General features: G+C 32.1%; 2 protein-coding genes and 1 long non-coding RNA gene across 9 annotated transcripts in view; 1 reads left to right on the top strand and 2 right to left on the bottom strand.

Moving 5' to 3' along the window:
• Window positions 1–50: 50 nt before the first annotated feature.
• Window positions 51–22,764, bottom strand: part of LOC132724877 (filamin-A-like) — a 77,223-nt gene continuing 54,509 nt past the window's right edge. For all 7 annotated transcript variants that reach the window (XM_060709843.1, XM_060709846.1, XM_060709838.1 and 4 more), the window contains 3 exons: window positions 5,214–5,395; window positions 1,043–1,195; window positions 51–238 (listed from right to left, as the gene is read on the bottom strand). In XM_060709843.1, the coding sequence (XP_060565826.1) occupies window positions 66–238; window positions 1,043–1,195; window positions 5,214–5,395 (508 nt within the window). In that variant the 3' untranslated portion in view covers window positions 51–65. The remainder of the gene's footprint in view (window positions 239–1,042; window positions 1,196–5,213; window positions 5,396–22,764) is intronic.
• LOC132724876 (uncharacterized) lies at window positions 8,958–14,994 on the top strand. The gene is made up of 3 exons (XM_060709837.1): window positions 8,958–10,892; window positions 12,407–12,431; window positions 14,264–14,994. The coding sequence occupies exons 1-3, from the start codon at window positions 9,613–9,615 to the stop codon at window positions 14,711–14,713; spliced, it is 1,755 nt and encodes a 584-aa protein (XP_060565820.1). The 5' UTR covers window positions 8,958–9,612; the 3' UTR covers window positions 14,714–14,994.
• On the bottom strand, window positions 20,747–21,456 carry LOC132724880 (uncharacterized). Its single transcript, XR_009624973.1, has 2 exons — window positions 21,156–21,456; window positions 20,747–20,990 (listed from the first exon to the last, which is right to left on the bottom strand). It is a non-coding gene; the product is annotated as an uncharacterized LOC132724880 (long non-coding RNA).

The following is a 22,764-nucleotide window of genomic DNA, read 5'->3' as shown; positions in this document are numbered from 1 at the left end:
ACCTTTAAAGTCCCATAACGCTCACGTGCAACTCACCTTTAAGTCCTATAACGCTCATGTGCAACTCACCCTTTAAGTCCCATAACGCTCACGTGAAGTTCACCTCCCCCTGCACCGGTCGCATCTACGAAAAAATGACCTTGGTACTCTGGAAACACACCATTTTCCAAACCTGGTCCCCATACTTTAACTTTACCATGTTTTGCAGTCGGGTGTATCTCGATTGCAAATGGGCTTCCTGGAAAATAAAACAATATGTAAATATTAATATTTCCGTGATAGTGAGACATTATAATGAAATAATCATTGTGTCGAAATTGGTAAATAAATTTATTTGTACTGAAATTGATCATTTATAAATGTGAAATGCACATTTGATACGGCTTAACACAAAATTGTGATTGAAACTTTTCTTTTGACTTTGTCAGCATAATGAATTCTACTTTAGTATGTTCTGTATACGGAATCATATATTCCGCATTGCTCTCCATAGAAATTTTCAGTTCAGAGGATATTGCTATATTGTTTCAATTTAGCTCCAATGTGTTGTGGTGATTGGCTTTAATATTGCTGCAAATGGCATGATTGCAAAATAGAAAACTTATTTATGCCAACACTATTAAGTGTTGAGAATTGAGTACCGCTCAAGCCGTTGCTAGGGGGCGTGAGGGGTGTTGCACTTATTCATTATCCCTCATGTACAGACTCAATCAAACCGAGTCTGCAAAATTATCAAATATAATTTTCACGGATAAATCAGTAATCCACTGAAACGCATAAAATAAATAGCATTATTATTAAACTGCTGAAATCGGTAGATTCCCTGAGAGCAATAAAATAAAAAAACAAAAATATAATCTCAAACTCGATTTTATTATTCTGTTAATGAAAGATAATAAAAAGTGCAACAAATATCTAGCCCCCTAGCACCGTCTTAAGTGGCATTCAATCTTCGACACTAAAAGAATTGGAAACAAATATCTCGAAGGACCAGTAGCAATATAACACTGAAATGAAAATTTACTACAGTTGAAAAACATACCAAAAACGTGATGTTTATTTAGTTTAATGCTTAGAATATGTTTTCCAAGCTTTTCCGGATTTACTTTTAGCCGGTATGTGCCGTCGAAATTGTCTGTTAGGTGAACAGGAACATCTAGACCGTCAGGGTCTTTACAATCAATAGTTAATTCACCTGCAAATAGTAGGTTCAATATTTTTATACAGTCTAAATAATGTTACAAACAAGGGAGTGCTTGTTAAATATGTATGAAAACAAAAATTGTTTCACAATTTAACTTCAAATAACTACATTACCACTTAAAGAAATTGCCAAAATTCTGTATAGTAAGAAGAAAAAATCATTTGGCTTGGATGAAGGTGGTGAAAAATAAGGTAATAAAAACAATCCCTTCAATTGACGATCAGTTTTTATTTATTGCATCAACACATATCTAAAAAAGCTAGTTTTTTTCCCGGTTTTCAGACGTGATTCGTAAAGTATACAGTAACAAGAAGCTAATTAATACGAGTAAATGTCTTTTATGAAGTATTTACAATTAAAATAATATTTTTATTGGTTATAAATGTTTTATTTTGAGTCCCTATAAATGATAACTATACAACACTACATGTTCATTCGAATATGAGACCCAACATGCATATATACCAAACATATGTGTAAATACTAAGACTAAAATGGCGTATAATATGACCTAAATATAAGTTATGATTATCAAACGTATACTAGTATTGTAGAATACTATACAACAAGCATTTGAAATAAAAACCAAAGACATGCCAAAAATATTGTACAGGAAATACTTTGTCTTCATGGAAATTAACTTTTATGAGGATCGTTTCTATCAAATGCAATATTATCAACTCTTACATGCGTCACACCATTCCCCTATTTAACATATAGGGGAAGTGCATTACTACACAATATATGCGAAGAACAGACAAACGTACGCTTACACGTCATATGACGTCAATAAACCAAATCGCGACTCGGTGATTATATTCATACGCGATTTATTTGAACCGTGTAGTATTCTACAACAATGCACCCTAAATTGATATAATTTTATTACCTTAACATTATGCGAAATGGAACAGGTCACATATATTTGCAAGTCATGCTTGCTAACTCAATAGATTGTAACCCATATAATACATATGTAATTGTTTTTTATTATTTGTTCATTCTTTTTGTTCACAGCATGCACGTTTTTTATAATTCAGAATACTTGTAATAAAAGAAATATTCCCATAAGAAACCTTATAACCATAATTCATGCAATAACTTGAATCTGTTCTTTATAATTTGAAAACATCTTTTGATATATGATTCTTATCATGTTGTAGAAACCAAAGAAAAAAGAGAGAAATAACCAATATATGTAAAATTAGTAGATACAGAAATTTGTTTAAATAATTGAGAAATATCTGATAAATCCGAAGAATATAACAGAAGATATACCAGGGGTGTTATCAAAGGTAACCAAATTTTATCAAACCATGTTACATATGTTTTATATATCTGTAAACATGGTTCTTCAAGATCAATTAAGGTCCGTTCTTCAATAGAAATTGTCTTATTAATCTAAGGACAAAAATCAGGGCTACATTCAGGAACTATATTTTGTCATATCTACACACAGCACCCATCAATATTTATGACAAAAGTTAAAGACGGCCGTCCTTTTCAAACACCCCTTATATTCATACGTTTATTTAGTAATTTTAAAATGTTATGAAATAGTACACATATGCATTTATTTTACCATTGTTATCTGAAACAAAAGTAAGTTACAACTTTAGAAACATCAAAAACATTTTCTCAACACGTGACAGTCATTCCTTGCAAATGGTACAACACGTGCAACAAATGCTTTTACATTCCATTATTGAACAAGCATATTTACATAAGATAATTTGTTCTACAGTGAAATCCATGCATCTTATAATGACATCAAATACATTACCTAAATACTCGTCTAGTTTAACATGTTTAAATGGATACAAATGAATGAATAAGTTACCAAGGTTCTTCTTGTTAAACAAAAATGATATGATTGTAAGGGTCTTGGATTTTATCATAAAATGATAGAATATCTGAATAATTTCATTTTAAAAATATTATCTTGTTTTGTTATGAAACTGTTGGACAAAACTTATATCAGTTCTAGATGCAATACGAAAAATTAAGCTACATTTATAAAGTTTAGAAACAACATAGTTTTCTAATAAATAGTTTTGAATCGATGCTAATATGAAGCAAATTTTCACATGCTGTCTATAGAGACAAGTATCTGTTATAAATGATAAAACATAAACCTTCATAATCATGTATAAAAAAGGACGTGCTTATCAGTCATATGCAAAGTTTGTAACACTTTTGTTTAATTATAATAAATTAAAAAAATAATGCTAATTACAAAGTAACACTACTCATATCTGAAGACACAGGTAATCAGTTCTTATATGATTGCCGACGACAAGGCGGCGTCCTCTGACCATCTTAATGTCATATTTATAGATGCAATTTTGTTTTTCACCAGTGAATTTCTTTATGTTACTATGACAATAATTTTGCATATGACTGTGTAAAAGTTTACTTACAATCGCCAATTATACGTTCTGGTTCTGTTCAATATCATAACAATTATCAATGTTATTATCAGATCCTAATATCTTATCAGCTTAAAATATGAATGCCAAGTTCAAAATTACTATGGCGAATAAAATTATCTTAATTTTATTTAATAAAACAACAGGTACATTTACACCTTATAATTGCTGATGCCATTAGGGTAACAGGTTATCTCATTTGTCTTTCTTGAAACATGAAATAAAGACATCACACGACTTATATTGATCTTAAATAAACTTTACTGCATGATTAGTTTGCTCCCGCCCCATCTCCTTCTCGTACATTATACAGCACTCAAATTGTTCCAGGCAAAGTCAATGTATCAATGTAAACTACCAGTACTAGTCATAATATAAAGCAGATGGAATTGTATAATATTTTATTCATTTACAGTAGCTGTAACATAAGGCTTCCTTTTTTCGAACCATACGAATTAAAGAAACCTCTTTTGTCAGACGATTGATAAATCTATAACCAAATTTCCTCAAAAGTTTAAAAACCTGCTATAGATCTTCATTGTAACTTATTTTATTGTAAAATACCCCGAACCATTTTGATAATATAATATTTCACTGTTACCATTTAATAAAGCAAACAAAGTTAGTCGTCTAATTTCTTCACATCTTTTATCACAGCCTCATATCAGTACATTATCCACACAAGCAAATAATGTTAATTCCTTAATTCATATGTACTTCGACACAAAAACAAAAATAAAATTAAGGTCATATATTCTACGTTTTATGCACATCTCATTAACAATACGTGCTCTATGTCAAATGCAAACTTTAATTATAATATATGTTTTGAATAGGAAAAAGAAGAAACCATACATTATTGCATTTACAAATGTTTAAACATGGAATGTTTAACCGTTTATTTTTTGTTTTTTTAGGATATACTTCTATTGAATTCAAGGAAAGTAATTGGCTTGCAAGTCGTGAAACCTTCCTGGCCATTCAGACAATAAATTCCAAGAAAACTGCGGAAAGAAGTTTGTGAAATTGAAAGTTTGCATCAGACTGTATTTGAGTCTACTTACTGTTGTCAATTTTGTAGTCTGCTTCTACATGTTATATCACAATAAATTAGTTTACACGAAATTAATTTCTGATTATAATATTAGATAATATTCCAATGTACTAAATTGTGTGATTCAAAGTGATAAGATTTTCTACAGTACAAACTAACTTGCAAATAACTTGCAGTCTTCATTGTAAGATACTAGTAGTAAAACAAATAACAGTAATGTACAAAATATATTGTTTGTCCTAAACTATTTACTATTTATTTCTAAACATTTCTCGAGAAAATTTTCTTGTAAATGACCAATCCTTTTAAATGCAAAATAACCATTTGCTATTTCAATGAAATAAAAGGTATTTTATACATATGAAAAAAAAAAAAAAAGACAAAAAACAAGTTGGTAAAAGAATGATAGTATTACATATTTATGTATTATACCTTTGATAAAAAAAACAATATATATACGAAATGGCACTGTGAAAATGAAGAAGAAATAAAGAAATCAACACATCCATTTTCTCTAAATACTTACCATGTCCGGCCTCACGTGGATCTATCTTTAGATCTATATCTTTTCCCAACACCCCTGTCTTTATGTCTCCTGTCACGCCCACTTTCTCTGGATAAACGGGGTTCTTCACGTCGATTTTAAAAGGACAGCATTTAAATGGTTTTCCATTCCATTTGATATCTAACAGGTAGGCCCCAGGTACTCTGGAACATATATTTCATGTTAATAATTTAATACTTTTTAATAAAATAAAAGGCGGTTCTGATCGAATGCTGTGAACACGTACTTCCGGTTCACCTTTAATATAATGCACATAAATATGGACACAATTCAATACAAACACAAATCTTAGTTTTTGTTTTAGTATACGAAACTTATTTTTACGTAAACAGATAAATGATCACGTATAGCCTTTTTAGTGCGGAAATTCCGAAAATACTTTATTTACATTACTTATTTTGGTTAGTGCTATAGTTTAACTCTTACGTAATTTATAACCTAATAATCTCAATAAATTACTAAAATATAAGGTTTTTTTTTTAATCAATTTGCCTTTCCAGATATACGTATTTCAGGTGACAATAAAAACATATTTTTCAGCTGAGCAAGTGAAGCCGGAAGTATGTTTAACTATGGAATCTACACACTTTTTACTTATATTGAAAGTTATTTCATGTTTACCAATCTAATTGTGCACACAGTGATTGATAATTATTAAATGGAAATTTATCTATCAAAGTTGCTGCATACAATGTAAAAGACTGATATACTACAACTTTGTTTGAATACCAAAACTTAGAAGATTGGGGTCAATAAAATATATAAAAAGGAATAAATATTGAATTTTAAATTTTGTATTAGTTAATTGCCACTCTCTTTTTAGAATGTAAAATTATGCCCTCCTCACTAAGATTGATAAAAAACACTATAAATAATTTCTTAAAAGTAAACACATCTTATGTAACAGCACAAACTTTACTGCAACATTTTCAGTTGTTCTGGCGTTCTATAAAATACGTTTAATCTTAACGAAATGGTTTAACTTCCAAAAGTGCGCAAAAAGCTTGAAGCTCAACCGTTTGAATAAGCGTGTAAGATTTTCACCCCACAAGTTATACAAGCATAAGCTTTTTCCCAACATTTACTTACCAATTTAAAGCCACTGACCTCCAGATGGTAAAATAAAAAAACAAGAGCGATCAGTGATCACATGTGTCGCCTCATGATGGCCAATTTCATGTTGGGACAAGTTTTGGGACAACCGGACAGACAGACGGACAGTGCACATCTAGACTTGGTAATGATCATTCCTGTAAAGTTTGGATAAAATTGCACCAGTAGTTTATGAGGAGTAGTCCGGACAAGCTTTTGTGTATCTGGCAACACACAGAAAAAAACACCTTTTTATCAAAGGGCCATAACTCAGCCAAAAATCATTCAACCGGAAAACCTGTGCAATATGCGCAAGGACTTAAACTACAAATCAATCCTGTAAAGTTTCATTGAAATTGCATTAGTGGTATAAGAAAAGTAGTCCGGACAAATTTTAAAAATAAAAATTGTTAAAGGGCCATAACTCTGACAAAAATCATTGAACCAAAAAATGCTGACAATATGCTCAACAAGACTTGGTACTGATCATTCCTGTAAAGTTTGGATAAACTTGCACCAGTAGTTTATGAGGAGTAGTCCGGGCAAGTTTTGTGACGGACGGACGGACAGACGGACAGACAGACAGACGGACAGACAGACGACGGAGAAGTGATCCCTATATGTCGCCACTACTCCATAGAGGCGACACAAAAATGAAATAAAATTTCAAGTAAACAGTAAATACTGATCTAGTTAGGTTTATTGTATAAATCTATCATCACTGACACCTTGATTCAAGGAAGAATGTTGACAAAACGTAAATATACCGGGGTTTTCTTTTCCATAATCTACTACGTTACTAACGTAGTAACCAATATAAGTAGGAGAAAATAGTTCATTTAACGCGGTCACGTTTCACAACAGTGGTCCGGGAAAAATCCCGGTATCCGGTATGCCCGGGATCGTTTATCAATTTTCGTCATTGAGTAAGCCCCTATCACATTTCAAGCTAAAGGGTAAATCGATAAATTGGTCATCATATATATGAAATAATTAATCAATTATAATTTTTAGGACCATGAATTACTACAAATATAAAAACAAAAGCAATTATTGGTATCCCTATATGTATGATAAAATTCCGGATTCCGTGCGTTCCGGAGCACATGTCGCGATATTGTCCTGTACGATCACGTGATACTAGATAAAAACCCGGATAAAAGAATTCCGTGGTATAATAAAAGAAGGTATCTCCCGTTGGTGGAAAAGCGAAACGTTTGTTTTCAGAACAAAAATGTTAAAATATCAACATTTTAAAGTGTCATTTCCTTTTTTTTCAACAAAATAATGTTTTTGAGGGGGGATTTTGAAATATTAGCAAAACGGCAGTTTTTCTGCTATCTTCTGGAGGTCCGCTGCTTTAAAGCTACTTCAATCTACTGTGAAAGTTAAATTTGAAGCCTATGTTTCCCTATTTTGCAGTTTTCAGCTTATGTTGTCATATATGTAAAATATATACTTTAAAACATATTTGTTCTGCATTAATAGACTGATTACATGCAGTTGCTTTAATATTTCATGACAAATTACTTTACTGAAGTGCTACTATGTGTTATGTCTTAACGTACGAGATAATCGTTTCTATTTATAGAACAACAACAACAAGAAACCATTATGATGTCATTGGGATGTTGTTTGTACAGTTGTGGCCATATATAGTGTTATCAGATTTTAATCTCAAACGACCTTATTATGTTTATAATCATTTTTGTTGTTGTTGTTGTTGTTATTGTTTTGTGCAATTATATCTGTGAAGACAATAAAATAACATAATACCATGCTAAATTTGAAATATTTCATAAAGAGCGTGACTTAGCGGGTGTTAGTGCAAATGTCCCCAATGATATAGTCACATCCAATTTCCGATATACATATATAATGGGTAAGATTTTCTCTTGTCAGTATTTATTGATTTATTTTAAATGTTCAGCGTAGCCAAGTTAGTGGTTGAAATTATACACATTTAACTTTGAGGACTTATAATTATTAAACAATACCTTATTAATTATCTTACGTAAATTGTTATCAAACAGATAAAAATATAAATGCATAATCATCCGGAAAAAGGAATGATTCACAATCACATCAAAAGCAATATATGTATCCAAAATTGGTTCTCCGTAGTTTATTTTTACTTACACTTGAAAGTGAGACTTAAAAAGATTTTTTACAAGCCAGTTCATAAAGATAAAGATGAAATTGTCGCATTTTGTTATTATAAAGATTGAAAAAAATCCCTAAAAATCCCTTGGATATTTATTGAAATAAGTTGCCGGAGGTTTGGACTTAGCGGATGTAGTTTGCAAAGTATTTTGATGTTAACTTGCATTTTGATTGGTTTAACTCATGTTTTAATTATATATTGTCCTAAGTGATACCAACTTTTGGGTTAAATTGACCTCATAGATATGGACAAAAAAAGCAATGCGTGAAGGATGATTTCGTTTGCACAACATCACAACATTGAACAAAATGCTTTAAAAGCAAATGAATGTTATATTTATCTTCTTTACATATAAGACACTATATGAGTAAGGATCATTTTCTGTAGGGAAATACCCTCAATGCCGCCTCAGGTCATAATATTTCCGCATAACAGGCTCGTCGATATAATAGAACTATATTTTAAACTGTGCAAGCTTGGCTAATAACGCTACGTACTTACTTACCAGATGAATTATTTTTGCTCCTAACTTAACTTTACTGCGATTAAACTGGCTACTGAGAATAATCACGAACATCCAAACTTGTTAACTTTGATATTTTAACGATTTCATTTGTTTTTAATTATTTAAATACTTTATGCATATACAACGATTTTGTCGTCCTGTTGACGCGACATATTTTTTCATACAAAAATATAGGGCATGCCCAAAACAGATATTGATTAAACTCTGCAAGCTTGGCTAATCACGTAATGAATGTTAAACCCGATACTCGTTGCCTAGACTCAATGTAAACACGACAGATATAAACTGATACAACTTTCGTTTTATACGTAATTCAAATTTAAACTGTGATATTAAAATATTTAATTAAGCTGTTTAAAAAAACCTTACTATGGAATAACCGACGCAAGAAGTGATGTTTTGGAAAAGACGTAAAAGGAAGGAACAAGAATGAATGATAGGCGTATGTTCCGTAAGCAACGGGATAGCTCCCTCTATATTTAAAATGTAAGTCTATATAGATATTGGAAAGTGATCGTTGTGGTTGTTTTCAAAACTCTTCTTCTTACTGTATATGCTGTTTTTGCTTATTTATTTAAATGACGACATCAGTAATGTTTTCATTGCCATCAATAAGTGGTTCAGATGATGTGCATGAGCGTGTTTGTTCACTCTGTTCTAAAGAAGGTAAGGATGTGAAAGCTGTTGAATTTTGCATGGACTGTGAACAGTTTTTGTGTCGTTCTTGTTCCGTACAACATGGACGGTTTGAATCCCTTCAGAAGCATAAAGTTGTGCTAAAGGACCAAGTCCCCAACTTGTCTTTATCAGTTCTTATTGGATCCGAAGAATCCGGTTTTGAATGCACTGTGTGTAGAATTTATGGTCAGTATACAGCTGCACGAGTATACTGTATGCATTGTTGTAAATATTTATGTTCTCTGTGTGAAAATAATCACAATCTATTCGGGCTATTACATGATCATAAACTAAAAGCAGTCGACCAAATACGAAAGAGAGTCAACAAAAGTCAATCTGAAGATAGACAGTATGTGGTCATTGCAGAAGAACCATTATACCAAGCAAAATTGTCATGTGCTTCCTGTAGACGTGAAATAGAAGACATCCAACAGCTGTGGAAATGTATTAACTGCGGTTTTAGGAACACATGTCAGAAGTGCAGTGGCCTGCATCAAAGTTCAAATAAGGGTCACCGGCTAATTCCATTCAAGGAGTTTAAAGTCATATATCAGCAATATGGTAAATACATTATGTCAGGCTCAGAAGAATTTATAGGACCAGTTTGTTCGAAATGCTGCGAGAAAAGTTTGGCAAACTACCCGCATATGTTTTGTACAGAATGTAACATATTTGTTTGCATATCTTGTAAAGAAAATCACTCTTCTCACAGAACTAAGTCAGACGATGAATTAGGAAAAGCAATAGCTGATGAAATAGGACAAATGGAAAACGTTAATCACGACTGTACTATTTGCTTAGATAGGGATCTGCGATCGTCAGCAGATGGGTATTGCTTGAAATGTGATGTTTTTATCTGCCTTGGTTGTTTCATAATGCATACTATTTATATCGGACAAATGTCCCATCATATTCGAGGATTGAGAGAAATCAATTTGCGGAAAGAGGCTTTCTTCCAAAAATCGTTGTATAGCGCAAAGGAGGTCATTATAGACCGATGTGATTACTGCATCAGGAAAAAGAAAACTACAGCAGCTGCTTGGAAATGTCTGGACTGTCGGAAAAGTCTTTGCATCCCATGTTTAGATTTCCACGAAATAACAAATGTTGGGCATAGCTTGAGGATTGTAAGGACAGAAGAGGAAAATAATGGAAAGGGTGATAGCGAAGAAACTCAAAAGTATGTATTTTTATAATTATGTCAGTTTCTTGATCAGAATCAAATAAAAATTTAAAAAATGTCCTAAAGTGAACAAGATTTTCAAATTCAAGTGCAGGCAACATGTAAGAGTGGTTGGTTTAATATATTTCTCGATCATGCAATGTTTGAATCATTTATATTATACAGTGTTCATTCTGCCTAACGTTGGTAATTAGATAGGTATTATTGTGACATATGTAAACATATTTAAATATACAGTAAACTCCGCTTATAACGAACTCACTGGGACATTCAAAACCTGTTCCTTATATCCGGAGTTCCTTGTAAGCATATAGCGAATTAGTTTCTTGTATCAGGAGTTTTTATAGCGAACAGATTTACATATAACGAACTGATTGTTTACCATTGTCCGCCATTTTTGAAGAGCATTTGATTAAGAAATAGAAATATTAGTCAATAATTTATAGTTTACAAACAATACCCGAGAGCGTACTTTTTGGAATTTGAAAAACATTGCTATTTCAGTTTTAGTTTTACTCCCTATCTCAATTTCACAAAATATAATATTTTGTTTCTAAACTCTTTTCGTTTTCTTTCCATGATTGAGAATAAACAAGATTTTCGATTTTTCCTTCCTTTAATATTGAATATCATCTATTATAATAATTATAAGGGTGACTTTTTAATGTAAGATATAGATTTCTTTTCAGTTAAATCAAGCGTACTTTGCAGTTTGCAATGGATCATGCCTGCAAGCATGTATGATTATGTTGAAAACCGATTATAAATTATTTTAATTATTTTACTCGAGCAAAACTATTGAAGAAAATAAATAAATAACCGTTTAATCTTGGTGAAAAGAGATCATGCTACAAATATCCTAAATAGAAAACTATACAAATTCATTTGAATAGATGTATTGAAGTACATACAACGATAAACGGAACATTCGCCCGAGTTTTCATCCGTGCGAATGAAAACGAAAGTTGAAAATGCGGGATCTATATACGAATAGCCAATATTTTGGAGTTCGTTATAAAAGTGTAATTTTCTGTTGTATTAACTAAATTGGGACTTAGAAATGAGTTCCTTATAAGCGATAATTCCTTATAACCGTGTTCGCTATAACCATATATATTTATATTAAATAAAGAAGGGCAAAATTCGGGTCAAAATAAATTGTTCCCTATAACCGGAAGTTCGCTGTCACCGTGTTCGCTATAAGTGAAGTTTACTGTATATGACAACGATATTTGCTACAAACGTTATTTGCGCATTGATTAAATGTTAGAATACAAAATTAATCCCATGAATGTTATGTTTCAAAAGTCAATGAAAAATTTCGACAGAAGATGAGGAGTTGTTTTGATTTTCTGCATTTCATATATGACAAAACAGAAATATACATTTATTGGCAAATAAATAGAATAATTATGTCTAAGACAGACTGGTTGAACAGTAGTAGAAACACATCATACTTCCATGTTCTAAAAACCACAATTATTTACTTCTATCATATGAATTCTTTTCAGGGATCTACAGTCTCCAATAAGAAAGGTAAATTACAGTGAGTTAAATTTAAGTTTAAGTATTTAAATCCAACTGGCTTCTATACACACCAAATTTATTTTATTTTTTTTTTAAATTAAATAAAGTAACCGGTATATTTCTTTTTATTTTAAATTAGTATGTGTTACTTGTTTTCCTCTTTTATTTTCGTTATTTCTGTCTTTTGTAGATGTGCAGTCTGGTAAGTAATTAAGAAATTGCTTAGCTATGTTAAGGAGAAGAAATGACTTGCTTCCATTGTTAACTTTTTGGCTACTTGATATAACTTGCTTTTGAAAGAGGCGACAAAGAAGTACATAAAGTAAAAAAGCATGATTTCCATGCTTAACTGTCTTATTTTGTGTGTATGTCAAGGATTGCTAAAACAACGTTTTGGGACTATAATACACATTGGAATAATAAAGTTAAAGTATGTATATGTTTTTGTTGTCAGCGATTATTATTTTACCGCCACGAGACGTAGCGTCAAGCGTATTAAGCAGGTCTCTAGGTCAAAGGTCAAGATCATATTTATAGGTCAAGAAATGATCGTCCTTTGCCAAACTTCTTCATTCAGTGAGGACTTCTAATAGATTATTGTTGTGTAAACATGTTATGTTGTATTTTAAAATCCATCTATTTGAGCTTTTTCGAGTTTAGTGGTTCCAATATTTCTACTTGAGTACTGTAAGCACTCTAAGAATATGTTGCTTGCTTTTTAAATTTCGTCTTATATGTGATATGCAGGATTCATAACTTCAGATCCCCTTTCAAAATTACATTTTATTTAGTTCCGGATATTGTTTTGTCGTTTAGGTACTCGCATTGTTTAAATTTGGGATCATACACTGCATTTCAAGAAATGGTGTTTACACATTAAAAGTGCCATGATAACCGCCGTATGAACACATCTGCGGATGTTTCCAAATGCAAAATTTCATCCTTACCATGATTAAATGTGGAATTCTGCTTTTAAAAGCCGATGGACGGTAACTTGCCATTTCCAGTACTGTCCATGAACAGGCTCAATCAAACTGAGTCTGTAACATCTTTAAATTTTGTCGTTTTGGACGTTCTTTATGGATTCCGTTTTTCTCTATTTTGGTATATGTACAAATTCAGGTCTTTACAAAAAGGTAAATGGTAAAAATAGTAGTCTTTGTTTAAATGTAAAACTTTTGTTCTATATATATATGTATGGGAGGATCTTAGTTCTAATAGACACAACACACATCATGAGACCTCAGGTAGCATACATTATATCCAGATCTAAAGGTCAAAGATCAAGCTTTGACATGGGGGCCTGTAACATCGCACTTTTGGGTCAAAAAGAGGCCACAGGAAATTTTATACTGTACCAGATAAAAACTTTTGAATTCATTAAAGAATTGTTATATAAATTAGTGTTGTTCAGTAGTTAGGTCCATTTTACAGACAATGGTCTAATTTCAGATAAAGAATTGAAAAGATTTATGTAAACGATATAGTCATCATGAATAGGGCTATTTAAATGCAAAATACTAAGTACATGTAAATGTGACGGGCGAATTTTGTAACCATGATGTTGTATTGATGTTGTTTTACTGATCTTGATTTTTGCCATTAGTAAATTATAGTGATTTACACTTTGTTAACATTTTGCTACATTTATGACAAATCATTTTACATTCGAGTTCAACGCTGCTTCCAGTACATGATAACTTATCATGCTCTGAATTCATTATTAAAACGTTAACAACGTATTTTCCTTGTCTTTTAGAAGAAAGAAATTTTGTTCATATGAATAATGCTTAATATACCTTTAAACAATTAAACTTACACAACAATTATTATTCATGCAGACAGAGGATTATGATCAAGAAAGTTTGCCTGGTAGATCGTACACAAAAACACTTCGGGTAACGGTCGACTTAGGATCATTGAGGAGCGGTTACACAAGCATTTTGTTTTGTTTCCGTGAAGAATGGGGAAGTGGAAATGTGAACGACATTCGTATCTGTTCACTCGACGGCTTAAGAAAATCGTCGAAATCATGTCTCCTTTTTGATGCGACTGAAGACTTTCGTTTTTTTGGCGAAGAAGCTATGACAGAGTACAAGGAGGTCCAAACTTATGGGGAAGCGAACAATTGGTTCTACTTTGACGAGTATGACAAATGTTTACGAAGTAAAACAGTGAGTAGATTCTCCTTTCAGCTCAACAGAGTACAAAGGTGCGTAAGGTTAGCAATTATGATCACTCTCCGTCTGCCGCCTGTCCGTTTGACGTTTTGGCCAACTTTATCAAGTTGATGGTCCTTTATCGGTTAGCAAACAGCTCCTAAACTACAGAACCAATATCATTTAAACTTAACAGGAAAGTTCCTTGGGGCTAGAAATGATCTTTAGGTGACGGTATATTATTTGTTTTTAAACATTTCCATTATCTAACAAACATGGAAGTTATAGAGCGTGGTTATTTACCTCTAAGATAAAAAGTCAATGAAAATCGTCTTTGTCAGAGTGTAATATAGCTTTAAATAATAATGACCCGTGGTAAATCTACCACCAATATTGTTTAATTTCTATTTGTTCAATAAACAAGACTATTACACGGTTGGATTGTTTTTTCGTACATGAGAAATCTTTTTATCACACACCCGTGCCGATTTTGCGACTCCGTAAATATGGTATTGCACGGCCGTGCATATATTTTGACGTGACGTTATAAGCGTTATACAAATATAATGTAAATAAGCGTTAAACTATAGGCGCGTCAATGAAAAATGACTCCTATTTCACTATAAACGGTTTTTATTTTGGGTATGTGATAAATAGAATATTAAATTCGTGTAAGTTCATTACTGAATTTATTGCACTCGATGAATAAAATAATATTATGCTCGCCAGAGGCTCGCATAATATAATTTTATTCAACTGGTGCAGTAAATTCAGTATTGAACTTACACTCATTCAATATCCTCTATATATTGAAATGACTGGTAGTTAACGTACTACCACGCGTGACGTGAAGTAAAAGGCACCAAGGGCCTTACGTAGTGGGATTATGTAACTGCTTATCTAATTGTACGGGTATATAGAAACACTTAGAAAATTTCCTTATTCTTCGAGTATTTTTACATTAAATAATCAACAATGCTAACTTTTGACAGTCGTTTTAGATGGCACTAATGCTTTAAAATGACATATTTTTAGCTCATTTGATGGATGATTTACCTTATTCAGCAGGTTAGGAAAAGTGTAAAAGTCTTACAATATATTTAATATCGATTTAAAAAGATGTAGATAAAACATTAAACGCTCCGAATGAACGTAAACACTAGCATCATAAAGATTCAATATAGAAAACATAATAATACGGAAAATATCAATATAACGCTTGATAAATTGTTGCTGCTGTTTATCTTATTTTTCGGAGGAAATACATATATTATATATAAATTTCTTCAGACTATTGTTGTTGGAAAGATATTTTTAATCCCCCACTACTTTGTAATATTTTCTAGCTTACAGATGAAACAAAGCTTTTTTCCACAAACGACAACGCAATGAACGCTGGCAAAGTCTTTGAGGCGTTGACAGTCTATCTTACCAATTATCTACTTGGTCGTGTGGCTGGCTTGTTTACAGCAGACGATATTCAACTAGTATATGTTACAGCAGATACAATATCCACAACGTGTCAATCTATGTTGAAAAATGCTGCAGCAAAGGTTAAGCATGGTTTTATTATTCATTTTATTATTTATATTTATTTATCATTTATGCTTCAGGAACATGCTTTATAAACCTCAAAGTTTCAGACATTATGTAAAATTTAAATTCATCTAATTTAAAATATTCACTGCATTACAAATCACACTGGCAATAGCTTTCGCCAATCGCAGCAGCGGTGGAGTATTTGTCGCAGAGGCGGTGGATAAAATGGCCATTTGCTGTTGTTGGTAAGTTTATGAATGAATTAACTTTATATTTTCATGTTTTACGGAAACACCTTGTGAGACTGGAGTCTAAGACATCTGACCTTGATGTACCACAGAAGGCCGACTTGCTATGTAATCTGTCTAGGTACTTTGGATTAATTAAAGACCTAGGCTCGAAACCTTGTTATTTCGCATTTGCAATTAGTATAAGAATGTACACCACAGGCTCACATATGTGCTGTATCATAGGCAAAGTTTATAACTGTTTCCATTAAATTATGCTCGACACTCAGGCACATGTAGACAGGAAACGACCAGAAACATGCTTATCAATAAATCACTTATATATAAATTGGTCTATGAAATTCCCTGCGTATCGGTAACTTTTCTTTCTGTGGTGCATCAAGGTCAGATGTCTTGACTCTAGTTTCCGCCGGGCATTGGTTATTCTTCGGTCCGGGTTGTTAAATGCATGATCTCCAAAGGAAATAATGTATTAATAAAAAAGATATAGGGCACTATATATGTTTTAAAATGTACAGCGCATTTTAACTCGAATAGTGTATTATTCCACAAGAACGAACTCGAAATCGTTATTGGTTTACATACAAAATACCTCGGTAATAAAACAAAATAGTTTGTTGAACGTGGACTGTTTTATGATAAAACCTGCCAAACGAGTTTTCAAAAATGAGTTTTCAATTGAAGGAAAATGGCAGCGGAACTCATACATCTATTTGTATACATACTTATATTGTTTTAAACTCCAAATAACCACGTTTGTCAGCAAAGAAAAGGTTTTACTCTATTGAAAGGTACGTTATAGGTCAAGTTAAACACTTGAAATAATGGTATCCTGCCCACCTCACTGTGTTGCAATCAAATCCGCCGCCGTCTGCGTTGTTTTTTTTTTTGTTTATTAATTTCATAAACAGTCAATAACAGTTTCCAAATATAAATTCCAAACTATTTTTGTTTTGTGTAAGTACTATTTATAATATGTTATGCAGGCGCATTAAAGGGTCGTTTTGTACACATTGTACAAATAAGGCAAAAGTGGCGTCCTCTTGTCAAACTGTACAGATGCGTTTGCAAAAATGGCAAAATATTACATCGTGTGCGTGTAACAGGTTAGAAGAGTACACATGTGGGCTACACTCTAACAATATGTTTCCCGTAAAACAATAATACATAAAGTAAACTTCACTCAATAACTTACCTTACTGGCAACAGTAAACGGCCATTTTTTTATCGACTGCTTCTGCGATGGACCCACCGCTTCTGTGAAAGCTATGACCATTGTGCAATTGGACCATATTTAGATGAAAAAAAGTCGCCATGCACATCAAAATATGTTACAGATTGGTTGGTTAATATCATCAAATATTTTTCATAAATTTAGATTTAGAATAAAAATAACGTTTTGATTAGAATTTTAAGTGATTTTTATAAAACTAATTATTTCAGGCTGGTATAAAAAAGGATGAGGTATCTTTTGTATCTAAGGCAACCAGTATCATTAAGTACAACGAGATGCATAGTTATCCACAAGAGGAAATGGTTGGCCATTTACTAGATGATTTTTGGAAACCAGGATATAGGTTTCTTGTTGCTGATTTAGGATGTAAGTAAAAAGTATATTAAATTTTTACTATTATATTTTTCACTGGTTTGATAAATGCACTTTTAATAATAAAAGTATCGAATATATTATATTTATTTGTTATTTTGTGCATATGTTCTATTTTCAGATGACCGGGCTGAAATTAGCGTTCATGAGCGTTTAGAGGATGGCACGTGCAGGAAAATTGATGAAAATTTTGGAGAATGGGGATTACAAAAGTGTGTCTCAGAATGCTTTGAAGTAGTCTCTCTATTATTTGGAAATGACGTTTATAAGGAAGTTTGCAATCAAGAGCCAATGTGGCTGGACGAAGTGACACGAAAAATGTCAAACAAAATTATTGTTGATTACAAATCAGACAACAACATTACTTTACAGATACCTATACTGCTGACGGAGCTATATGAAGAAAGAACTAGTAAAAATATCAAAGAAGAAATAAACAAACTTTCTAAAATTTTAAAAGTAAAAATGATAGGTAACAAGCTACGCTTTGAAAGTAGCATTCTGAAAACAGTGGTCGAAAATTGTATCTCAAAGAATATTTCCCTTATCAAAACAATTTTAAATAAACATAGAATTTCGGTCAATTCAATTATTTTTTTCGGAACACTTTTAGAAAATAAAGAAATTAAAGATGCAATGGTTGGAAACTTTGATGGAGCCGTTTTTGTTCAAAATATGTATGCCCACTTACAAGCTGCAACAAGTTATGATTTCACAAAAAATATGCATAATTGTCCGTTCACATACGGCATAGGTATTTGCGGTGATTTTCATGAAGAGGTACATGCACGAGACCATCAACTCAGGATGAAAGGAGAGAATGTCAACGTCGGTCAGCTACGATTTTGGAGGTTTAAGTCTGTTTTCCCATATCAAGGGAGAATACGTGTGAACATTCTACAATCAGACAGTAAAGAGCCGAAATATGCAGATGAAAGTGGAATAAAGGAGCTAGATGTGATTTCAGTAAACTTGGATTCTGACGTAAGGTATGGTGAAATAGAAGTCCGGATGATGTTTAGAGAGACAGGACTGCTAGTGGAAGCCTTCACCGTACAGCAATGGACTGATGATAAAAAAGAAACACTGTCCAAAGTCTATTCAAAAATGTTCCGTCACAAGTGAGCTTAGTCTATTGCGTTACTTATGTTTATGCTAATGATTTAAGGAGAATGTTGTTGCTAAAACGCTGAAAGTGTAAAATTATATCAGTTTGCGTTGAAACTGATGTTACTGTAGAAAAGGTTTGCCATTCGAATGTACGTGTGTGAGTGTCCGTGCGTGAGCGCTAGAAACTGCATATTATGTTACACCAGAGCAGCATCTGAGATGACTTGTGGGTGTTTGTTTGTGTATTAAGGTAGTACACCCCTAATGCAGTATCTCCACGTTGAAGAGTATTCAAATAGGCTAGAATCACTGTAAAGTGTATTGAAACTGAGGGGCGTGGGTTCAAACCCCAGAAGGGGCAACTTTTTTTTCTTTCTTTTTTTTTCTTTTTAACATTTTTTTTATTAATCTCTAAGATCCCTAATGGAAGAAAAAAGTGTTTCATTTTAATTCTATAATTTTTGTAGGTATTTATTTACTAAATAATGCCAAATTTTATAGCAAATATGATACCAGATATTTTCAAAGTTTAATAAAATAAAAACTACACGGTAAAAGTATTTTATATTTTGCAAGACCAACCAATATACATTTAAGAAAATTTAGGCAAACTTTGAAAACAGCCCCTCGTTGTGGAAAATTTTAGGGATATTTTAAAAAAGGCTTTTTACACATGGAAATGGTCAAATAAGTGTTAAAAGTGGGTGGGGTAGGGTTACATTTTTATACACATTAAAAACATTTCGTTTAAAAACAATCATTTTGCTTGTTTAATTTGTAACCTTAATGTCATTACTTGTTTCCTTACAATGATCAATAGGAAAACATTTCTCATAACGATGATATTATAGATTATTTAGAGTTTCCTCATATCTGAAAAAAGCCCTTCCAATGGCAAAGTTTTAGTTTAGAAAAATGTCCATAACTCATAAACCACACGGTAAATTTTGTTTAAATTTTGCATACAGGTGACATTTAAGGCATATAACTGTCCTATGTTGTCAATTTTACAGTTCCTTATAGTGCCCATTAGGGGTGTACTACCTTAATTATACAGATTATATGGTGAAAAAACATAAAAAAGCTTTTGCAAAATTGTCCGACTCAAACCAAACTTTGCATAATTGTACATTAAGTGACGGGCAGAGTTGCTAAAAGAATTTGGTTTCGTAAAGAAATAATCTGGTTTCCATGGCAACCAATTGAAACAACATATTAACAATGAATTATAATGAAATCCTCTCCAAAACTACAAAGCTTAGAGCTTGGGTATTATGTGAAACATTGCGTAACTGATCTTTCACAAATTTATTCCGTGGGTCCAAATGCTTTCGTCCCATGGATCCATAGTTTTATATTGAGATATATGGGGAAATCGTTCAATTTAACTCTTCCGAACAGCAATGCTTAGCCTTATTCGCTTGAACCATTATCTAGTGGACCTCGACTTCTTTAAATTACGACCCCAAGAGTAAAATTGCCATTCATCTCCATCATCTTACATTAAACATACAAAGGTTAGTACACTTTTGAATAATTGTATTTTATCATTGTTTCATCAAGCCATGGTCATCATATTTGGCACTTATGAACATTTATGAACATTGGTACTTCATTTGCCATTGTTAAAGTGACATTGGTCCACATATTGAATTTTTAAAGTTTTTGTAATATGTGTTTATGCTATGACCTTGTATATTTTGAAATAAGATACATATGATAATTATTTTTTGTTAAACATGCCGAACATATTTACCTTCAGATTATTTCAATGTTTCAGTGGAAAAAAGCAAAGTTGTTTGTACTTACAATATGACAATTTAATTATGCTGTTTTGTATAAAAATGTGATGTGCTGCGTTTTTCAAGAGTGAGTGTGCAAATAAATTTGAACTATACAAACAGTGCTTATGCATTATGTTTCTTTTCAATAAAGTTTATTTTGTGCAATACTTTTTTTATTTCTACAATTGAATACATTTCATCATACCCTCCAAAGAAAAAGAAGTGTTGTATTGCTTTGCACGCAAGAAGGAAACGAGGCTTAGCGGTAAAGCAATCAAATGCATTACCTGAACGTCGAGGGATCGAATGTCACTGGCAGTGAAATTCTCTTTCGACTATTAAAATTCACACTGGTACGATAACTGTTTGTGACACATACAAATCAGTGAACTGGCGTGGCATGGCGAGTTTGCAATTTTCATGTAATTCTGTTGTAATCAATGATACCGAGAGATCACACTTTATCCGGATTTTTAAAGGCATGTCTATTTACCCTAAATAAAGTTTGCATTTAAATGGAAAACAACAAGATGTCCGTCCGTTAGGTTCCACAATATGTCTGTTGAAAAGATATTGTCAGATGTACAGTCTTAATACATGGTTTGGACGTAATTCTTGACTATTAGATGACTAGTATTTGTCAATAGTTGAAATTTCAACATTATTGCCAACCACTAAATTCTTAGTATGATCAATAATTCAATAATTCGTCTCCTAAGTTGAAAGTTTTGGTTTGGAATCTTGGACTCGACATGTAGATATCGCCAAGGTGACCATTTAAGAAGTCTTAAGTTTCAGGAATAATGGGTATCATTTTATGAAAATCTCGTTTGTATAAAATGTAAGAGCTTTTGCAGTGAGTATTCGAACGTACAAGCCATGCCTCAATTATGATGTCTTGTGAATCGGATGTACCCCTTGAATAATGGCTCTGTGTATCTTGTGTAGTGCTTCTTTTAGAACAGCAAATGTTATGAACATTTTAATACGTGACAATGCCGGAGTTCGTACCCTCGTACCTAGAGCAGTGCCTTTGTTATTACCCGTTGTATCCTAAGTCAAATCATTGCCCCAGTATGTGGCAAAACGTCATTGCGAAAACATTGGACTAATTATATGATACTTCATTAGATGAGTTTCAAATTTGCCGAATTATTTGCATGACAGGAAGCTTTTTAGTAACATCATAAAATGTCATAAATGGGTCTCATGGAATCGACTTAAACATAAAGACGCATTTATTCAACATTCATTGGTAGTTAAACTGAACTAATCACTATATTTTTTCATAACTTTTATTAAATTCAGCATTTTGATAATAAAATAGCATACATTTTATTCCTATACAAATTATTATAAACCATATCTATACATGTATTTATAATTTTCATACATTGGTCTATATAAATAATATATATATATACATGAATAACTGTTAAATATTTGTCAACGTACAACAACGAAGATAATGTAAATCATTGCTCTACCCACATGTAAGCCAATTGTAAAATGAAACGATAAAAAAAAGAGGACTTTATTTTTTATGATACATGAATTCATTGCTTTAAAGTAAACATTAGGAGAAAATAAATGTTTTCCTTTATGACTGTAAACACAATTTAATAAATGTTTCTAAAGAAGAGCTTGTCTTATTGTAATAATTTTGCTTCTCAGATCTTTGATGTACAATACTAAATAAATAAACATTATAACTACCCAATTACTTTATATATTTATAACTATAATTAACTATTAACTTGCCTGAATCTATTTTAAGTGATCAGCATTAACCACCAGTATAGAGCAAGGCCAACTATCACGTCCGAGCAATCAGACCAGGTTCTATACTATTAGTAACTCAGTTTTTGTATTTTGATATTGAAATCCCTTACACTT

This window comes from Ruditapes philippinarum, unplaced genomic scaffold (genome assembly GCF_026571515.1).
Source record: "Ruditapes philippinarum isolate M1 unplaced genomic scaffold, ASM2657151v2 ctg713_1_1_1_1, whole genome shotgun sequence".
NCBI classification, from domain to species: Eukaryota; Metazoa; Mollusca; class Bivalvia; order Venerida; family Veneridae; genus Ruditapes; species Ruditapes philippinarum.
The sequence above is the reverse complement of the archived record's forward strand: the minus strand, read 5'-3'. Positions and strand labels throughout refer to the sequence as shown.

Bases quoted from the DNA above. Each gene is read 5' to 3' on its own strand.
- LOC132724876 (XM_060709837.1), top strand. From the start codon at position 9,613: ATGACGACATCAGTAATGTTTTCATTGCCATCAATAAGTGGTTCAGAT. The intron at 10,893-12,406 runs GTATGTATTTTT...AATTCTTTTCAG, and splicing joins GATAGCGAAGAAACTCAAAA to GGATCTACAGTCTCCAATAA. The intron at 12,432-14,263 runs GTAAATTACAGT...TTATTCATGCAG, and splicing joins TACAGTCTCCAATAAGAAAG to ACAGAGGATTATGATCAAGA.